The following is a 20,313-nucleotide window of genomic DNA, read 5'->3' on the forward strand; positions in this document are numbered from 1 at the left end:
GTAAATAGATAAGCACAAAAAGACATCCTTTTCAAATATCTCTTCGAGTGACTTTTTTTGTATTATTTGTAAGCATGTGCAAGTCAACAGTAAAGATTTTAAATACTTTTGCAACCTTATAGCTTGAAACTAATTGATGTAAAGGCAAATTTTGTCAATCATAAAGAATGCTAAGATCTAAACGTTTTAAACACAAACAGAAGGAATTATATTCATCTGAGATTTTGACCAACAACAAAAAAATTATATTAACCTCAGATGGTAGTTTAAAGGTGACATTATAGTTGACAACACCTGCTCCTTTCTTCTCATTTATGTTGTATTTTGTTGCAGTTAGGATTGACAGTCTGTGTTTATTAACTTTGGACGCGTATGTTTTCCCATAATCCACAGTAAGATCTGCATCAACTTTGGAGTTTGGACGATGGTCAATTTTCAGTTTAATTTGGTTGTTATAATCAGCAAATCTGGCTGACTTCAAGTTCCTAAACAAATAAAAACTATATTTAGTTTCAGCTTAAAAAACACCTATATATATCCTTTTCGTGAAAAATTAAATGAGATATATGCATTCATCTTTTTATCTAAAACCAATAAAAATGACTTTGACTAGTTTCTAAATCATTTCATTTATAATGATAAATTTGAAATTGACATATCTCAGACTTTTGATAATTGTTGATTTTGGGTTTTTTTTTGGGGTGAAATGCCAATTAACATATTGAAACAATTTTTTTTAAAATGTGGATTTATTTTAAGGTTATGATTAAACTATACATGTACTAGTATTGTGAACAACTATATATAAGGAAAGAAGTGGTCAGTAATTTGTGTTGCTTAATATATTTGACCAATTGAGAAAGTTAACTCTGCATAAAAACTTAACATTGACTTTAATAGGTCAAGAAAATGAAATAAAGGACATGTAACTTTTGCCAGAAATACCTTTCAGATCATAAACTATCAAATTATAGCATTTGAACATTCTAGTTTGTCTATCTTAACAAAAAATAAGCCCTTTTAAGTAGTTAACAAGGACAACAGTTAAGCAATATATATGAATAAATAAAATTAAAAATAAAAATCTGATCTTTGGTCTGGTTGTTGTCTCTTTGACATATTCCCCATTTCCATTCTCAATTTTAAATAAAAGGACTAGTGTCAAAGGTAAGACAAAAAAGATGCACAAGATTGTATGCATCATATATATAAGACCACTAAAGATTCAACAAAAATACAAACTATTAATTGTAAAACTATTAACTTACGAATCGAAACCAATTCTTTGCAAATTCTTTTGAGTTTTCTTTAAAAGTTTAGAGTTAAACTGTAGACTGTCCTTTAATCCTTTGAACATTGTCTGGAAATTGTAGTCCAATTTTACAGATGTTGTGGTTGCCCTTAGTTTTTTATCATACAGGTAACGAACTCTGGTTGTAATTTTCTGAGGGCCAACAAAGTATACTTTTCCTTTATATATATTTCTTCTACCTTTTACAAGAATACTGGATTCACCTGTAAACAAAACAAGAGTGAAATATCTAAATAAATCATTTCAATTATTCCAATCAAATGCATGTCCATACAGCTCAAAATAATGTAGTTACAAATCCATTTTTCTTCTATCTACTTTAAAACCATATATTGAATCCATATTTTTCATGTTTTTCTCTGACTGTTTATGACGTCTTTACACTTAATCCATTAGATGTTGGATGTGCACTGATTGATATTTTAGTCTAAAATTGATGATTTAATTATTAGTTGTTGTTGGCTATGAACTAGCTGTCAGCAAAAGTGAGAACTCTCAGATCTGTACTTAGTGTCTTTTTGTGTTGGGATGTATAAGCATCCATCCACATTCACTCTATGTTTTTGTTAGATGTATTCTATTTGTATCCATCTGATGAGTTAAGCCTTTTTCCATTGATTTTCATAGTTTGTTCTTATGTTGTACAGTTAAACAACTGTACAACTTGTTAGGGGGAGGGTTTGTGCCTTCAAACAAGATTCACACCCAGACATTCTTATGAGCCTGTCAAAAGTCAGGGGCCTGTAATTCAGTGGTTGTTGTGTAACATATTTGTTTTTTGTTCATTATTTGTACATAAATTAGGTCATTAGTTTTCTTGTTTGAATTGTTTAACATTTACCTTGCATAGCTGATTATGCAGTATGGGATTTGCTCATTGTTGAAGGTGGTATGGTGACCAGTAGTTATTAATTTGTGTCATTTGGTATCTTGAGGAGAGTTGTCTCATTGACAATCATACAACATCTTATTTTCATATTACATGTAGCTTTGTCACATGATTCAAGCTATTTCCACATCAGCAGTATATTAATTTCAATATCTGATACATTTTTATACTATATATAAAATTTCAATTGAACTTAACAATTTAAAGAAAAATTTCGTAAAATGCAATTGGTGTCTGATATAAATGTCCTACCTTTCAGTTTAATAGGCTGTTTGAGTACTTTGTCAAGTATAATATCATAACGCATAACTTTTCCCTTCTTTTCGTTGAAGTCAATGGTACCATAAAAATTGATGAACTCTTTTCCTGGAACAGCCAATATGATTCTTGGTTTATAAACTTTTCTTTTTGCTTTTTCATTCATCTCAAGATTCATATCTGCAGTGTATTTCTGATCTTTGCTATGTAGGATAGTTGCTGTCATACCATACTGGGTTTTTGTAAATCTAACACTCACTGCAAAAAAAGATACCAACAATTAGAATAACAAATTGATTATATCAAAATAATTTAGTTCAACTATGTATACAAACAAATAAGAGGAATTGATGACTAAATTTGCAGTCAACCCTATTAATCATTTCGTATCTTGCAAGTACTTTTAAACAACAATGATTAATAAAACAAAACAAAATTCAGCATGTTTTTTTTAAGTTGAAACTCCTGTTTTGGAATTTATTTTAAATCATTAATAAATTAATGCTGCATCCCTTCCCTTCCAATACACACATACACATTTTTATATAATTTCTTATTTCAATTTTGTAAAAAGCATAACTTACAGTCTAAAGATACAGGTTTTTCCATTGCTCCAGTGAGGACAAGCTTAGAGGTCATGACCTTTCCTGGTCGGTAGACTATATCTCCACCAAGAACAATAGGATCTAGATCTGGTCTGATGATTTCTATCTTTGGTTTATAAGTTGTGGCAGATTTTGATTCAGTTATGGCTACATATGCTTCTGCTTGATATAATTTCTTAGAATCAATGGATACAGTTGCAAGCATCCTTTTCTTCTTTGCTTTATTCTGAAGATCACCTGTGAAAAAAATTAAAATCTCTCACTTTTCTAGAACAATTATCAATATGATGTTATTTGAATAAGAGAATTACTAAACATTAAGAAAGAAGAAAATAAACTACACATGCAGGAACTAAAATGGTTCAGATTTCATTCAAATTCTTTCATCTTAATATATAATAAAATTATATTAAGTATTAAAAAGTATCATATCTGTCAAAAGATTTTTGTTTTAAATGTATGGATTCTTGAAAAGTAATCTAGTAGTTTGAATAGCTCTTATATTCCTGCACTGATATGTAAAAATAAACTTAGAAACTTAAAATAAAACTTTTAGAATATTAAGTCTATTCTGACCTAACAGGTGCCTAACAGAAAAGTTTGATATTGACCTTCAAATTGTGCAGTTTTCCAAGGTGAAACCATGCTCATTTCCATCTTTTGATTTTCATGATCGATTTCAAAATTGAAACCTGTCTTCCTCATAACCTTTGATCCTGGTGTATCATACATCATCATAATATGAGCCTTGTTCTTGTTCTGAAATATTAATAAGACTATTGATGACCTGTGCAAAAAAAACAAGAGGCCCTAAACAGCCTTTGGTGCTCACCTAGGTTTATGTGCATCTTAAACAATGCACACTCTCCAACATTGTAGACTAGAATACAATAGTTACAAAAAAATATATATATTTTGTATTGCTGATATTTTTTTTTATTTACAGTTTCTCCCAATCCTCTTTCGTTTTTGCCCAAAACACTCAATTATCATTTAAGGCCAATCACTCCTGTAAACACTCCGCTAATGATTTTGGTAAAATTTGACTTTTTATTAAAATTTTCAGGGCTTAATCTTTAAAATTATTTAAACATAGATACATACTACCATCATATATTACAATTTTCTTTGATAGATAAACACTAATATGAATTTTTTTTAAATTAATTAATTACCATGATATTTTTAAACTCAAATTTGTAACTAGTATGTGTGTCCCTTTTGAATACATCTAGTGCAAATCTTGCTGGTCCTGTTAATGGGAAGTGTGGAGCATCAGTTTTCTGTAGATCTCCTGGTAAGGATATATCAAGACAGAATTCTACACCGGTCACTCTGGCAATGGTGGCTCCAGAACATGATTTCCTGGTTAGTCTGTCCTTGGCAATCATCTGTTGTTCCTTCTCTGTTCCAGCATGTACAATAAAGAACTGTGACCTGTGTTTAATAAGCACACACTTATGTAAAAACCCATTTCATCATTAATACATGTATTTCTTTTTCATATTTATCAAAATAAAAATAAGTATATATGGTCTTGAAGACTTAGAGAACATCTTTCTGTATGGAATCATTGATCAAAAGATCAGTTTTCTTTTTAAAAAAAAACAGTACTTTACTGCATAGTTTCTTTGTATCTACTGATTATGCTTGTATTCCTGGCAGCAGTTTAATATTTCTAAGCTCTCAGTCTCCAGGCAACTAGCAAGGTAGACTGCAAATGGACTTATTCAAAAAATTAAACTTATATTATCCTATATTATGCTGCACTATAATTTCACTGTTGTAAATGTGACTGACTAACAACAGTGGTTGTCATTGGTTCATGTCTGTCATATTTGATTTTCATAAAAAAAATTGGTTAAAAATAAGTTTTTCTCAGTTGAATTGTTTCATATTTTTCATATCAGGGCCTTTAATTGCCAACCATACGGTATGGGTTTTCTCATTGATGAAGGCCATATAAATATGGTTGCCTATAATTGCTTACATCCACTTCATTTGAACTTTGGTGGATAGTTGTCTCATTGGCAATCATACCACATCTCCTTATTTTTATAAAGTGTACTATACAGCGGTTACAGTTCAGATATTAATGACACTCTTTCTGAATTGGACCATTGTATTTTCGTCAAGTTTAAAAACATTGTAAGATAAAGAAATTTAAAACATGGTAGTTTGTTGTAAAGCTATTGTATATTTACTGAAAAAATTTGATTAAAACCTACTTGACTTCTAAAATTTCTGACTTTTCCTTGGGAATGTCAAGCAGCATTGTCATCTCTTGGTTCTTGTCTAATTCAAACTTGGCTGTGACAGAAGTACTTGTATGGAAGTTGGATATCATCTTCAATCCACTCTTTGTAACAAATGCATCAATACTCATTGTAGATGATACTTCAACAGCTCCACTATAACAAATATGATTAGAATTTTAAAGATTTTAGCTTTTTGCTTTTTTCTAATCTACCAAGAATAAAGTTATGTTTTAAAGTTACTTCTAGTGCCCATGCAGTATTGCACTGTATTGGAAGAATGGTGTAAATTTTACTTCTGACACTGTCTTTAAATTATAAAAAAAACTCGTCATTTTTTCATAAAATTAACTTGTTGTCAACTTGTTGACTTCACAGCGATCTACTTTTGCAATTTTCGAATTTTCTTCATCTAATTCCATAATGGAATAGGCATATCTTAAATATTCATGTTATTTTCCTAGCTACCAGTAAAAGTCATGAAATAAAATCACATGCAAAATTTGTTGATATACAGTATGCATCATTCTAAAAATAAACCATGTCCTTCTAACATGCTGAAATATATAACTATATGACAGGTATAACAAACCTTGGTGATATGGCTCCTTCCAAGACAATACTTTTTTGTGGACTTCTAAAATCCATTTTTCCCTTAGCATTGAGATCAATAGTTGATGTGGCAATAACCTTCAAGTTCAGTGGAAGTCCAGTAACAGTTGGTACTATGATGGAACTATCTAGAAACATCTTTGACATTTTCTGTGAAAATTCTTGTTCATTGGCTAAGTTCATGAACAAATCCAGGAAGTTAAATGGTTTGCTTTCAATGTTGTTATCTGATGATTGTTTTGTGTTGTAGTAACTGATCTCGTTCCCAAACATTCTCATAAACACTGATCCTTTAAGCTCATCTTCTGTCTTATCCAGCTAAAACAAATGTCACAATAACATTTAGTACAAATTTTACTCTGCTTGACACACTTTATGCTTTAGAAATCAATCTACATGTTTTCATCAAGTTCATAAGAACAAAAACCAAAATATGTATTATTCAAGGTGAAGTTGAAAGTTTATTTTCCTACATGGGGAAACTTAACTGATTTCAAAGTGCTTATAAGCAACGTAACAGATTGCTTCAATTTATCAGTGTGATGTAGAATAAAATATTGCATAGGTTGTAGTTGATTTAACAGCAATGCTATACAAAGGAAGATAACTTTTAATTTTTAAGGATGATTTTAACAATGACATCATTCTATTTGTAGAACCTATATTCGATTCCTGATCCTTGCAAAAGTGAAACATCATTTTGTGCCTTGAATATCTGAGCATATATTACATGATATCGATAAATTTCTGGTACAGATGTATAGAATTTTATGATCACTATATTTTGTGTATCAAAAAAGGTAGTGATAAGGCTTGAAAAATTAAGATATCAAGTCAGTCAGTCCCAAAGATTTTGATTGCATTTTATTATTTTTACATGTAAACTGTCAACAAATTTGTTCCCCTACTTACTTTTTCACTTATTCTTGAAACTTTGTTGAAATCAATATCTCTGCTCAACTTCTGTTCTGGAGCCAGGTCCTGTTTAGCACCAAAGGATCCTTTTGGACCAAAATTTTCAATAAGGATTTTCTCGAGCCCTTCTACACGTCCTCCAAGTTCAAACAAGTTGACAGAATGTCCAAATAAGTCAACAGTTAAGTTAACCATAGCAGATCTGGGGACAAAAGATTTTTGTGACCATACAAGGTTACTTTCCAAGCCAGCACCAGCATTCATTCTTTCAGAGAAGTAAGACCATTCATAATTCCTGGAAAACTTCCTCTTGTCAAGGTCAAATTCTTTCTTTAGAATCTCATCCTCAAGAATCCTTTGAATATTTTGTTTGTGAACTAATGAGGTTTCCATCAGATTGGTTAGATGTGTCCATACAAAGCTTCCAACCTATAGACAGAAAATGTTTTAGTGAGATGAGTAAAAAAAATCATTGAAGAAAACTTGTGTGTTGTTATGTGGTATTACGTAATCTCTGTTGAATAATTTTTTCCATCATCTTTAAAATTTGTGGAATTTAGAATTTATTTTATACATGGTGTGAACACTAGTCCACCATAGATGATTTTATGTTCACATCTGGATGTTCTTTTTTTTCCTTCTTTGGCTTGAAGGTAGCTTCTATGGATGTTTATCTTGGCCCTTCTTCTAATGAAATAAACCAAAGAAAACACACAAAAAAAACATGAATAAAAATATGAATTCCAATGAGAAATCTCTACAGTATTATAATACCTGGTTAACTTCTTCAGTAGCCAGAGTTTCCTTGATCTGAGATAAGATGTTGTCTGTTGGGCATTTCATCATCTGTATGTAGGCTGCAATTCTTATTTCTGAATCTTCTGTATTGTCTCTGTACAGTATCATTAAATTGTTTCTCTGAAAAAAAGAACATAAATCCTTAATTCTGAATCTGGTGAACCATTGCAATACAGTATCATTAAATGTTTCTTTTAAACAACAAGAGAAAATCCTTAGTTCTGGTTCTTTCAATATTTCTTTTCAGAATAAATAAACTGTTCATCTGCATAATTATCTGTTGACACAGAGATATGTTTTGCCTGTTAACATAATATTTAGAAAAAGACAATCTGATGCACAGCAACATTACTTACTGTAGTATTTCAAAGTCAGTGGACTTTGATCTAGTGGGCAGGGTCTCAAAACAATCTTCAAACTGATATGTTCTGATAGAAATGCAACTTTATACCTACTATTATTAACCTATTATAACAAGTAGTTCTTATCATCGTTTCCATAGCCGTGAATGGAAAACCAATCCCTATGTCGACCTTTCTGTAACTTTCTTGGACTGCAAGACGCAAGTCATGAACATTATAAATTTTGAAACAAATAATTTCTCAGATAAAGAAATATCAAAATGTCATGATTCTATCATAATCATTTCAAGGTAAAGACATTTTGCAGTGTCAAGCTCTCTTTATATTTTGCACTTTTGAGTATGGATGGGAAAATGGATTAGTGTGGGATAAAACTATTAACTCCCACTCTGAAGGCAGGAAAGATACATTAATACTTTAGACCACCAATAGAGAATCATTCAAAAAGGTGTGGGTGAAATAATTGACTAGTATTGTGTCTTACATCTGCACCACAAGACATTCTTCTATATGCTTCTACAGCTGCAACTCGGATTTCCATCTCATTGGTTTTCTTCTCAATACATGCATTTACTGTGGAAACCAATCTGTCAGCATATTCTATGTTACCAATTGCTCTCAAGCTGGTTATCACCTAAAATATATTTTGAAATTCAAATAGTGTAGATTCATTATTATACATGGGGTACCAATGCTCATGTGTTTTGAAGGTAAAGATAAACCACTACTACTGATTGAATGGAGTGTTTAGCAAATACACTAATCAAATATCAACAATTAAATAACTTATGAACAATGAATTTGCAGTAAATCAATAAATCTCAATTTACAGGAATAGATCTAGGCTTGGTAAACTCTGTAGAGTTGTTTTTTTTGCCCCCTCTAGCCTGAAATTCTGGATTCAACATTAAAATAGGTTTACTAGCAAATTTTCAATAATGATTAAGATTCACTTCTGCTCTTTTAAGGGAAAATTTATTTATTATAAAAAATAATCATTTTTGTCATTGCATTACCTATATTTAGAGATATAGCAAATAATGAGATGATCTCTCATACACCACCTACCAGGTAAAATGTAAGGTCAATAAGTGAGTTTAATTAACACAAAATAATTGCAAGTAATGTTAAACTTTTCTTCAAACAATTATTTTGTCTGTTAATGTTTGTTTACATACCTCCAGATAGTTGCTTTCTGTAACAATACATGTACTTCCAACAGCTTGTTGTAGTTTGTTGATTATTGCTTCAATTTCTGCAATATTTTCACAATTCCTGTTTTCCTTACAATAAGTATTAACCATGACGGAAGCTGGGAGATAAACTCTTGTTCCTTCTGGTAAATCCATTAGTTTCTAATAAGACAAAACATAAAAGCCATGTAAAAAAATATGGTAGACATTTATCTCCCTTTAGTACTGACATTTCATTTATCTCCCTTTAGTACTGACATAACATTTATCTCCCTTTAGTACTGACATAACATTTATCTCCCATTAGTACTGACATAACATTTATCTCCCTTTAGTACTGACATAACATTTATCTCCCTTTAGTACTGACATACCATTTATCTCCCTTTAGTACTGACATAACATTTATTTCCCTTTTAGTACTGACATAACATAAAGACACATTGACCAATCATTTTTGATAAAGGAAATATTCAAAACATTTTAAAATTCAAATTAATACTACAAAGTATCTCTTACTCTAAGTGTTTGCTAATAAAGAAAACCAAAGCAAATAAGACCTCTTGGATTTCTTGAAATTTTTATTAATAGAAGCTACAATTTATGCCATCTTATATATATCATGATATTGAATACTCAGAGTGTTGTTAAACCAATTTCAAATGTTGAACTTACAGCTATTTCTGACAGCATTTCTTTAGAAGGATTTTGTATAAGAGACAAAGAGGACAACCAAATCTCTGCCATTCTCCCAGTTATATCACTGTTAAGGATCAACTTGGCAATTTGTTTTACTGCAGCAGTTGTTCCAATCATAGGCACAGCATCACTGTAGAATTTCCTGGAAAAAAATATTGTTCTGTCAATTCTCAATCCAAAATTCTTCTTTTAGCACTTTTATATATACAAATGCATAATAAATTTTACATGTGAAATGATATGTTATCTGTGTAGGTATTTTCTGAAAAATGACATATCAATGGGAAAAGAGAGGGGAAAAAAAAGATTATTGCCAACATTGAGAGTGTTTCCATGATATTTTTCAACATACCATCTACCCCCATCATTTTTATTTTTTAATAAACGTTCCTTGATTTTTTTTTATATATCTGAGATGGATGAATACTTACTTGACTCTCTCACTGTTGTCGACACAGAAGGAAACCATTTGAGACTGTTCATATACCTCAGTAAGATCGTTACTGTTTAGTTCCTTCAAGGCATATACAAGTTCTGAGAAAAGTTTTGGTGTTTCTGTTGTAATGCCATCCTTAGTTGATGTACATAGTTGTGTTAATCTGTCTATGGCTACATCTTTCTTGTTGGAAGTTTTTGTTTCAGTATTGTAATGATGGTACAACATACTTTCACGTTTATTAATTGAATCTGAAGGAAAAAAGAGTTAACACATAATTGACATATTACAGCAATGTAGATGATAGTAATTTTACTTGATTTCATCTTGTTTAATTACTTTTGTACTTAAATATCATTGTGTACCATTCCCAAAGATCTAAAAACGAATTTGACTGGATATTGTTCAATTTTCTGTGATAAAATTATTTTAGAGGAAATATTTCAAAAGTTCAGGGTTACATATTCAAACTTAAAAAGTACCTTATCAAATGGAAAAATCAAAAGCTCAAACGCATAAAACTATTGGAAAACAACTGGTGTATTCCTGACTTGGTACACACATTTCCTTATATAGAAAATGATGAATAAAACCTGGTTTAGTAGCTAGCTAAAGCTCTCACTTGTATGATAGATGCACATAATTCCATTATATTGACAACAATTTGTGAGCAAAACCAACAGACATAATAAGAAAAGATGTTAAAAATATGGCTACAGCAGTCAGCACACAGTTATAATCTTAATCACCACTATAAAAACTAGAGGCTCTAAAGAGCGTGTGTTGCTCACCTTGGTCTATGTGCATATCGAACAAAGGACACAGATGGCTTCATGACAAAATTGTGTTTTGATGTTGGTGACATGTTTGTAGATCTTACTTTTTTTTAACAATCTTGCTCTTTATAATTATCTGTATCTATAATGAAATCAGCCCAGAAGTGCCAGTGGAAAATTTTTGTAAAAATTTATGAAAATTGTAAAAATTGACTATAAAGGACAATAACTCATTGAGGGTTTCAATTGACCACTTTGGTCAAGTTGAATTATTTGTAGCTCTTACTTAGCTGTATATTATTGTAATTTATAGTTTATCTCTATCTATAATAAAATTCAAGATAATAACCCAAAGCTGCAAAAATTTCTTAAAACTACCAATTCAGGGGCAGCAGCCCAACAACAAGTTGCCTGATTGGTCTGAAAATTTCAGGGCAGAGAGATCTTGGCCTAATGAATAATTTTATTCACAGAAATTGTCTCTAAATGCTTTGGTTTCAGAGATATGAAACAAAAACTGCATTTTACCACTATGTTTTATTTTTAGCCATGGCGGCCATCTTTCACCGGACACATTTTTTTAACTATATACCCCAATGACGATTCTGGCAAAGTTTGGTTAAATTTGGCCCAGTAGTTTCAGAGGAGAAGATTTTTGTAAAAGTTAACAGACAATGACGGACGCCAAGTGATGAGAAAAGCTCACTGAGCCCTTTGGGCCAGGTGAGCTAAAAATACATAATAGGACAGTACTTTTTCTTTTGAAAAGACAATCATCTTCATTAAATTTAATTTGAAATGCATCATATGAAGCAATTAGTAATGGATTTAAATGACAGACTTATGGTATCTGTCAGAGGTCAGATGTGTATAACTGTCTCTGTTCTGATAAGTTATATTTACCTGTAATAAGTTGTCCTCCCTGTTTCTTGACAACAAATTTAAGCTGTTGAATAACTTCAGTCATGGCTCCATTATTTCCTTTAGAAAATGGACGGAAGAAATGTATTTCATGACAGACTGTACTTTCTATACGACCTTCAGTACTGATATCCTGGTCACAGTCTTGTGTGCTCTTTAGTAAAGGTAATGACTGGACACTCTACAATAAAGTGAAATAAGTGAAACTGGGAGCTACTGCTCACTGATGATATCCCCACCACAAGTGAATAATTTTAAAAGTGTAAAAATATGCAAGTATTCGGTAAACAGGAAATTGTTGAGGGATCCTTGTATTGTAGTTCCTGAGAAAAATGCAACAAAATATTCATGGGAAAGACAGACTGATGGATTGATGGATGGATGGACAGAGGTAAAACAGTATACCCCTCTTTTTAAAGCAGGGGTATAATAATACGGCTGTCAGTGTATGGTAAATGTCAAAAATAATAAAATGATTTTGAACTGTAACTTTGAATAAGGAATTTGTGACACTCTTTCTATCTTTTATTCTATGTGAAAGAAAGAATTTATAGACATCAGTCTATTTTTGAAGATCTGGATTTTAATTATTTGTGTTTAAGTTGCTCTCTAAATAACAATTACCGTAATTGTTATTTAGAGAGCCCCTAAAACACAAATAATAATACCGAAAACCTCCTTCCGTTCATATCCTAGGTTAACTTTTCATAAAAAATAATGAAAACTTAACTTTGACTTGATTACAGTATCATAGTCTAGTGTGTAGTAGACACTATTCAAGATCTAGATTTTATTTAATTGACATACAGTAAAACTATAACCGTGAAGACTTACTGAGGGAATACTGTAAATTGTGGCCTGTGCAGACGTCTGGAAACCATGTCTATTTGAGCAGCTAACAAGATCTTTTGTTTTCTTCACCTTGACTGTTTGCCAACCTTCTTGTTTAATTCTGTATGTTGTTGGGCACTTTCCAGATACATCAGTCTGAAAAAATGTAGAATGCATTTATCCATTTAATATTTACAGTTTATGCATATGTGCAATTCATGCAGATACTTCTTCTTTATTTAGCTGCAAGAGGAATCCCCTTTTTCCTTTATATGTTTCAAATTTATGTATAAACTCATCATAGATACTTGAAGGACTAAAATTTTGAATGTGAGGCATGATTTTCGTCTACTTATGACTCAGTCGTGATACTCCAATCAAAAGTAAGATAGGAAAATAGTTAATGTTTATAAAAAAAAATGCAAATTTCAATGTACCGAGAAAAAGAATATAAAAACAGTTATAAAGGTTCAATATAGAAAAGGTTAAAGCACTGTTAAAGCTGACTGAATAAAACCTCATTAGATTTTTTTGCTTTTTCAAATAAACATAAAAAGGTCGTCTTTTACTCATTACCTCTGTGACTTCTGTATCCATGTCAAGAGAGTCCATGCTGTTCTGGAAAGCTGACAGTATACCTCTTTTGAAGTTAAGACTCCAATCAGAATCACCATCCTCAGGACACAGTTCCTCAACAACTCCATCTTGGAATGAAAATCTTAATGAATTACCTTCCAATTCCCTCTGGAATTCAGTTCTTTGAGGATGTTGTTTGAATTGACGTGGATAGTCAGGGTCAGATCCAAGAATGTTGGAATTTTTTACCTAAAAAATTTGAATGTTGTTTTACTGTTTAGAAATGTGTATGAAATGTTTGTTTAAAGTACCGTCAAGCTATGGATTTTTTTTTATGGAAATGAAGAAATGATTAACAATAGTGCTCCTGTTCTTTATACGGTAAGAGCATTGTTAAAGTTCGTTTGAGACACAAAATATTATAAAACAAAATGAGAAAATACAAATATTTTCATAACCAAGTGAAAAAAACAGGTTCCTTTATAAAACAGTCTTTAGAGCTGAGGACAGGGGATTCTTAGTTAGTTTTACTTGTATATAGATATAGGAAGATGTGGTGTGAGTGCCAATGAGACAACTCTCCATATATAGATATGTGTGTGTTCAACTCAGTTATTTTATTGTTGTTGTTACTTTTGTTTATGTCACAAGTATAATGTTACTTATATGACAAGTAAAGATTATTAATAAATAGATTTCAAAACATTTAGTTTGAATTATCAGATCAGTGCCAGGGTGTCCTGGTTTCAGCTAGTAAAAGTATAAATCTATATTTAAATACTTTTTAAAACCACACTATGTAGTAACATTGTTTATTTTTAAAGTAGATGGAATATGCAATCAGACAATGAAATTGATAGAGCTGACCTCAACTAAAACATTATTGGAATGTAGCTATCATTTCTGTATAAAAACATGCAAGCATGATATGATAACCAACAATCTATAAAAAGACTAAACAGCAACATGTGTAAAAAAAATGCAGGTTACATTCAGCCTTCAACATTCAATACAGATATTTTACATGGCTGATCATTGGATTGACATTTATTTATGAACCTCATCATGATCAGCTGATATCTAGCCTTGACCTTAATCTTCAAACCTGATAAATACTTAAATAAACATAGCTTTATTCAAGATTTATCCCTTATATATTTGTAATTTCAATATAAAAAAAAAAATGTTCATCATTACAAATATACATGTATGGAGACAAGATGTACAGTTAGTTAGGTTCAAGGAAAATTAAAAACAGCATAAGAATAAGGCATAGATGACACCATTTAGAATGAAATGAATGAGGAATTTTAATATTTTTTCAAAGACAGGCTCTTATCAATTCCTCCACCTTCCACTGATGGGCATATATATTATCCAAGAATTTTTCACAGCATTTTAAATATAACATTGATATATCATTGTCTCATGGGTTTTCGTACGTCTATAAGAACGCATTGTGGGGTCACATTTTCCATTGAAAAAGCATGCAAAGAACTTCATAAGACGTACGAAAACATGTCATCTGACCATAAATATGTTATTTTACTTTCTCTTTTTCTCATTTCTACTCAATTTAAATCATTTAGATTTTTTTAAGTCCATATTTATTATATTGTAAGAAAATTTCTTGCATCAAAGACAAGGTCAACACTTACTGTCAGAAGAAATTCACACTTTGATAGAATTTCTATTTCCGCTGTTGCAGTAATTTTAATACCACCCTGTTCCTCTGTTGAGCCCTGTATTCCAGTTTTTGTTTCTGCTTCATATGAGTATTCATATATAGAACCAACACGGTAACCAAATTTATTTTTACCTAAAAAAAAACACCAATAAATATCATATTACCTAAAAATGTATACTGATCCAATATTTCCTTTAAATGTTTAAAACATATACACACGTAAGTATGTAACAATCCCAGACCGTTATATGACTATATATATAGATAGTGCAATATCACCAGAAAATAAAGACATTAAAAATAAAATATAGTAAACATGGTTAAATATAGTATTCTCTTTTTCAAATTCAAAAGTTTTACAATATAATAAAAAAAAAAAAATCCTGTCCTTGTGTCAAATGAAAATTTATATACAAAAATAAAATCCATAATGATTTTATTCTTTTCAACAGACTTAATGAAATTTTTTTAACAAACAAAAATTATTCTGAAATCCAATGGCCAAGGTTTTCTCTTTTCTTCATGTATTTAATAGCCAAAGAGCTTTTGTTGTTGTCCTACATGTTCTACATCAAAGGTGATAATGGAATGCTCCGCTTTGTTGTGATCTGTTGTTATATAAATATTATTTATGTTTATTAATCTGTTCTTGATCATTACAACACAGTTTTGCGTTATGGTGTTCCATCTTGAATTTATAATCTTGGTTTCCAGGGTACATCTATGATATTTGAAACAGGGTGCATTTTTCCAGATAGCTGAATATACATGGTGGGTCTCATTGGGGTCTAAGCGTGACCCGGGATTGCCGATTTTTCGTTAGCGTGAAACGTGAAATCAAATTATTGTGTCGTGAAAACGGGAAATGAGGTCTTGCAGGACCCGGGAAATGACAAAAAAATGAGAATTGCTTACGTACATAGTGTAAGGGGGATACAGGAATCTGACAAAACAGTAAGCGGGATCCGGGATCGGAACCCCCAATGAGACCCCCAACATGTAGAATGCTGATGTGAAGACCACTACCCCACTCAGATCTGCCACTTTGACACAGAAAAAGAATGGAGAAAAATCTAATAATTAAAAACATGTATAGAATAGAAATAGAATGCGACCAAATCCAGGGCACGAACATGTGAGTTGTGAACGTCCTGTAGGGTGCAAACAATAGTGATTTACTTTAAAAAAAAAAAGAATATATGTAAAAGGTTGAATAATTTGAAACAGTGTGAGGCCTATATATGTTACTATTTACATGTATGAAGTTGTTGTATGTGCTGATTTTCATTTCGTTTTTTTATCAAGTAATTCTTTTTACGATATAATAACAATAATCACCGATGGAGACAAGAGGAAAGGGGACAGATACGTTGTAAACGTCGTCCAATTTCGAGTCGGTGTTTTTCAGTCCTCAGGTGTGCGGTGTTATTCTCACGTTATTCTCCTTTCGGGACATGAAACAAAAGGGTTAATTTGTGTCATCCGAGCGCTATATTCTAGTTTCACCAGGAACACAACGATACCCACGGAAAATGTTACATGTTCGTGAAAATGGTTCGGGAATTTCAAGCATATTGCCAGATTTAGAATACCGTTTGCTTTCTTGCTGGTTTTTTAATCCGCCAAACCAAGGATTTGTATATCTAACTATATAAATCCTTGGCCAAACAATAAAATTATTGTCACTATAACAGATTTATGATCAAATCAAATTAAAAGATGTTTATTTGCCTAATTGCATTAAAAATCATAAAATATTATACAAAGACGCATAAAAAAAAAGCGGATTCATTATCCGAAAATCAAAAGCCGATATCAAAAACAGAGATTACTACAAAAATCTCGGTTATTATTGATCAACATTGTTAGTCCTTTAGCCGAAGGATAAACATCAAAGAAAGGACTTTATACTAACTATCAGCTGGTTGTGTGATATTAATCATATTTATATATCAAAGTCCCAATTTTGGCTTGCGTAATTTATCTCTTTAAAAGAAAAAAATAAAGCAATCATAAGTTTACCAATGTAAATCGGTGCACTTGATAATTTCAAGTTGAACACCAACTGGTGCAATTTAACTATATTTCCGTTGCTTATTGTTTTATTATATAATTTTATTGCATATCATATAATTAATTTATGACATTTTATCCGAACTATTCAGTATAAGTTTATGAAAGAGTGATAACTCCCATTCTTTCTTCTTATTTTCTATCTACACAAGCACGGATCAACCTAGCTATAATTGTCTGAATATTGATAAAATATCATTATTTGCCAGTCAAGCTTTAGGGGCAGAACTCAAAAGGAGTGGTAGCTTGCAATACAGTCATTGGGCAGAACACAAAACCGCACCTCTTCAAAGGAAATGGTTGTTTGGAAACAGTTCAAAGGGCAGAACCCAAATCCGCACCTCTTCAAAAGGAGTGTTTGTTTGCAATTCAGTCAAAGGGCAGAATCCAAAAACCCTACCTCTTCAAAAGGAGTGTGTGTCTGCAATACAGTTAAAGTGCAGACCTCGAAACCGCACATCTTCAAAAGGAATAGGGCAGAACCCAAAACTGTTCAAAAGGAGTGTGTTTGCAATACAGTCAAAGGACAGAACCCAAAACCGCACCTTTTCAAAATGAGTGTTTGTTTGCAATATAGTCAAAGGACAGAACCCCAAACCGCACCTCTTCAAAAGGGGTAGTTGCTTGCAATACAGTCAAGGGATATCTTGAAGATTTGGTACCAGGAGATGTTATAACCATTATACTGATATATATACTTACTTGTACACTGAGTGGCACATTGTGTGTTTGAATTGAGATTCTTAACAGGTCCTGAAACAAGATGTTATTGACATTAAATTGAATCATGATACCTAATTATGTACTTGATGGTACTTTTCATTTCCGATATAAACATCTCAAGTTTATATTCTAGGTTAAGTAAGAACACGTCGTAAAGTAAAGTACATGTATGATACAAAGTCCATAGCATAATCATTACAAAGAAAAAAAATGTATTATAGTTCAAAGTAATATTGCCGTTTCACCTTCACGATTGCTTCTAGAAATTTTAAGTTTAAACAAGCCATGCAATACCAGAGTAAAACAAATAGAGATACTCATACAATACACGATCTCTAAAGATGCAGTTGAAGTGGTTCAACAATTCAAGTTTGTTTTCCCGGGATTTTTGGTGCATTCGTCCTGGTTCAGTATTTTTGTAGTGTTTTGGGGACTTGTTTGTATTTTCGTTTGTTTATTGTTCTTTTATAGTACTATTTGTGCTTCGTCTATTTATGCTTATTATTTCATTCTGGGTATCTCTCGACTGAACAAAACCATACGGACTCACAAAATTTTGATAATTGATCGACACTTCTCCTGAGAATGTTTGAAAACGCGACTAGTTCGGTTGTATTATGAGCAGCTTCAAAAATTTAAACCCGATACAACAAAGTCAATGTAAACAGCTGTATAAATAGATTTGACAAATTCAACAAATGCAATTTAAAAGATGGTATGAAATATAAAACACTTGTAAACGTGACTGCGTATATCAAAAACAACGCAAGTTGACTCGTCTCTGTTGACAACATCAACAATTTGACATATGCTTACTTGTTCACGACATTTCAAATGACATTTGAAAACAAAAACATGCCTTTGTTTTTAAACTGTCATATTATTATACATGTATCTAAAGAGGTAAATTTTCAGTGATCATACAAATTAATTAAATTAGAATTAAAATAAAACCAACATTCACATACATTTGGTTATAGTGATATCTTTATTTTGTGTCCGAACATAATGACAAACTATGTCGTTTGTTTTCTATCTGCTTGAAATGAAATTTATCTGGACACTTTGCTCATTGTTGAAGACCGTATGGTGACCTATAATTGTTAATGTTTGTGTCATTTTGGTCTTTTGTGGATAGTTGTCTCATTGGCAATCATACCACATCTTCTTTTTTTATATATTCAGAACAGCCGCAACGCTGGCAGTTTGTTTTTTGTGTGTCTCAACTGATATTTAGCTTATTGTAGCAATGCCAGCATTTCTTGTTGTCTTGACTGATATATAGCTTATTGTTATTTTTATAAATGTAAAAAAAAAATCTTACCTGATAAAGCACTGACCACTAAGACACTAATCACGGCTAAGCGTAATTCCATGATTATTGTCCAAGTCCACTATGTGGACAGTTGCGCTGATAAACTTTTACTAACTCTGAAGTTGTTTGCGCAGTTTCATATTTATATACAAAGGGTCATAGTACTAAGTCCAATACATGTTAATCCATTGATGTTGTATGACACACGATGATAGCAATTAAGGCCAATTGAATATTTTGAATTGCTTTCCAGATCATGCTGTATTATCTTGGTAATAGATAACATATTTTTGGGAAATAGATATAAAAAAATACGCTGTCATCAACAATTATTAAACATTTTTGTAGACGGAATTATTGACATTGGAAAGGCACTTTTACTGCAAACTAAATTAACTATGACAAATAAAGATATACTAAATGGACAACACAAGGCCATACCGTAAGACCGGCATAACCATGAGACAATGCTAAATTGTAAACTTTAAAAGACTACAAAATATAATGTGTTCTTGTATAAATCGCAAAAAACATTAGATGTTGTCAGAATAATACCTATATTGCGCTATGGTACAAAATAAATACTCTTGTCTTTCATTTTTGTGGATGTGCATTTTCTATATGCATTTTTGGGGTTTTTTGCTGACATATTTGATTATTGTTTTATAGTGATTAAGATTATAACACAATGTTGACTGCTGCTACACTAGTTTTGACATTTTTACCTATTATATATGTTTGTTAGTGATTAAGATAACACAATATTGACTGATGAACCCCTATTTTTTTTAACCTATAATGTGTTTGTTTAGTTTACACATCGTTGTCAATATAATTTTATGCGACTGTCGTACAAGTGAGATGTTTGGCTAGCTATAAACCCAAGTTTTATCCATCATTTTCTACATAAGGAGGTTGTTATCCATTCGTTTAATGTGTTTGTGCTTTTGATTTTGCCATTTTGTTAGGAACTTTTCATTTCAACCATTTCCTCTGAGTTCAGTTTTTTTGTTACAAGCCATGATGTATTTTACTTTTTTCCCTTTAACTCTGGTGGATAGTTTGCAACAATAACAC

At 31.4% G+C, this 20,313-nt stretch overlaps 1 protein-coding gene across 1 annotated transcript in view; it reads right to left on the minus strand.

The window, feature by feature from the left end:
• The window catches only part of LOC134725089 (uncharacterized), a 38,347-nt gene extending 18,975 nt beyond the window's left edge, over window positions 1-19,372 (minus strand). Inside the window, exons 1-20 of the mRNA XM_063588618.1 lie at window positions 19,246-19,372; window positions 17,901-17,951; window positions 15,097-15,257; window positions 13,439-13,687; window positions 12,866-13,018; window positions 12,014-12,212; window positions 10,330-10,585; window positions 9,875-10,040; window positions 9,185-9,361; window positions 8,491-8,640; window positions 7,621-7,764; window positions 6,844-7,275; window positions 5,912-6,249; window positions 5,293-5,475; window positions 4,240-4,501; window positions 3,676-3,823; window positions 3,044-3,301; window positions 2,454-2,717; window positions 1,269-1,515; window positions 254-485 (exon numbers count right to left, since the gene is read on the minus strand). Of these exons, the coding sequence (XP_063444688.1) occupies window positions 254-485; window positions 1,269-1,515; window positions 2,454-2,717; window positions 3,044-3,301; window positions 3,676-3,823; window positions 4,240-4,501; window positions 5,293-5,475; window positions 5,912-6,249; window positions 6,844-7,275; window positions 7,621-7,764; window positions 8,491-8,640; window positions 9,185-9,361; window positions 9,875-10,040; window positions 10,330-10,585; window positions 12,014-12,212; window positions 12,866-13,018; window positions 13,439-13,687; window positions 15,097-15,257; window positions 17,901-17,951; window positions 19,246-19,297 (4,122 nt within the window). The 5' untranslated portion in view covers window positions 19,298-19,372. The remainder of the gene's footprint in view (window positions 1-253; window positions 486-1,268; window positions 1,516-2,453; window positions 2,718-3,043; window positions 3,302-3,675; window positions 3,824-4,239; window positions 4,502-5,292; window positions 5,476-5,911; window positions 6,250-6,843; window positions 7,276-7,620; window positions 7,765-8,490; window positions 8,641-9,184; window positions 9,362-9,874; window positions 10,041-10,329; window positions 10,586-12,013; window positions 12,213-12,865; window positions 13,019-13,438; window positions 13,688-15,096; window positions 15,258-17,900; window positions 17,952-19,245) is intronic.
• Window positions 19,373-20,313: the final 941 nt, after the last annotated feature.

This window comes from Mytilus trossulus, chromosome 1 (assembly GCF_036588685.1).
Source record: "Mytilus trossulus isolate FHL-02 chromosome 1, PNRI_Mtr1.1.1.hap1, whole genome shotgun sequence".
Lineage (NCBI taxonomy): Eukaryota > Metazoa > Mollusca > Bivalvia > Mytilida > Mytilidae > Mytilus > Mytilus trossulus.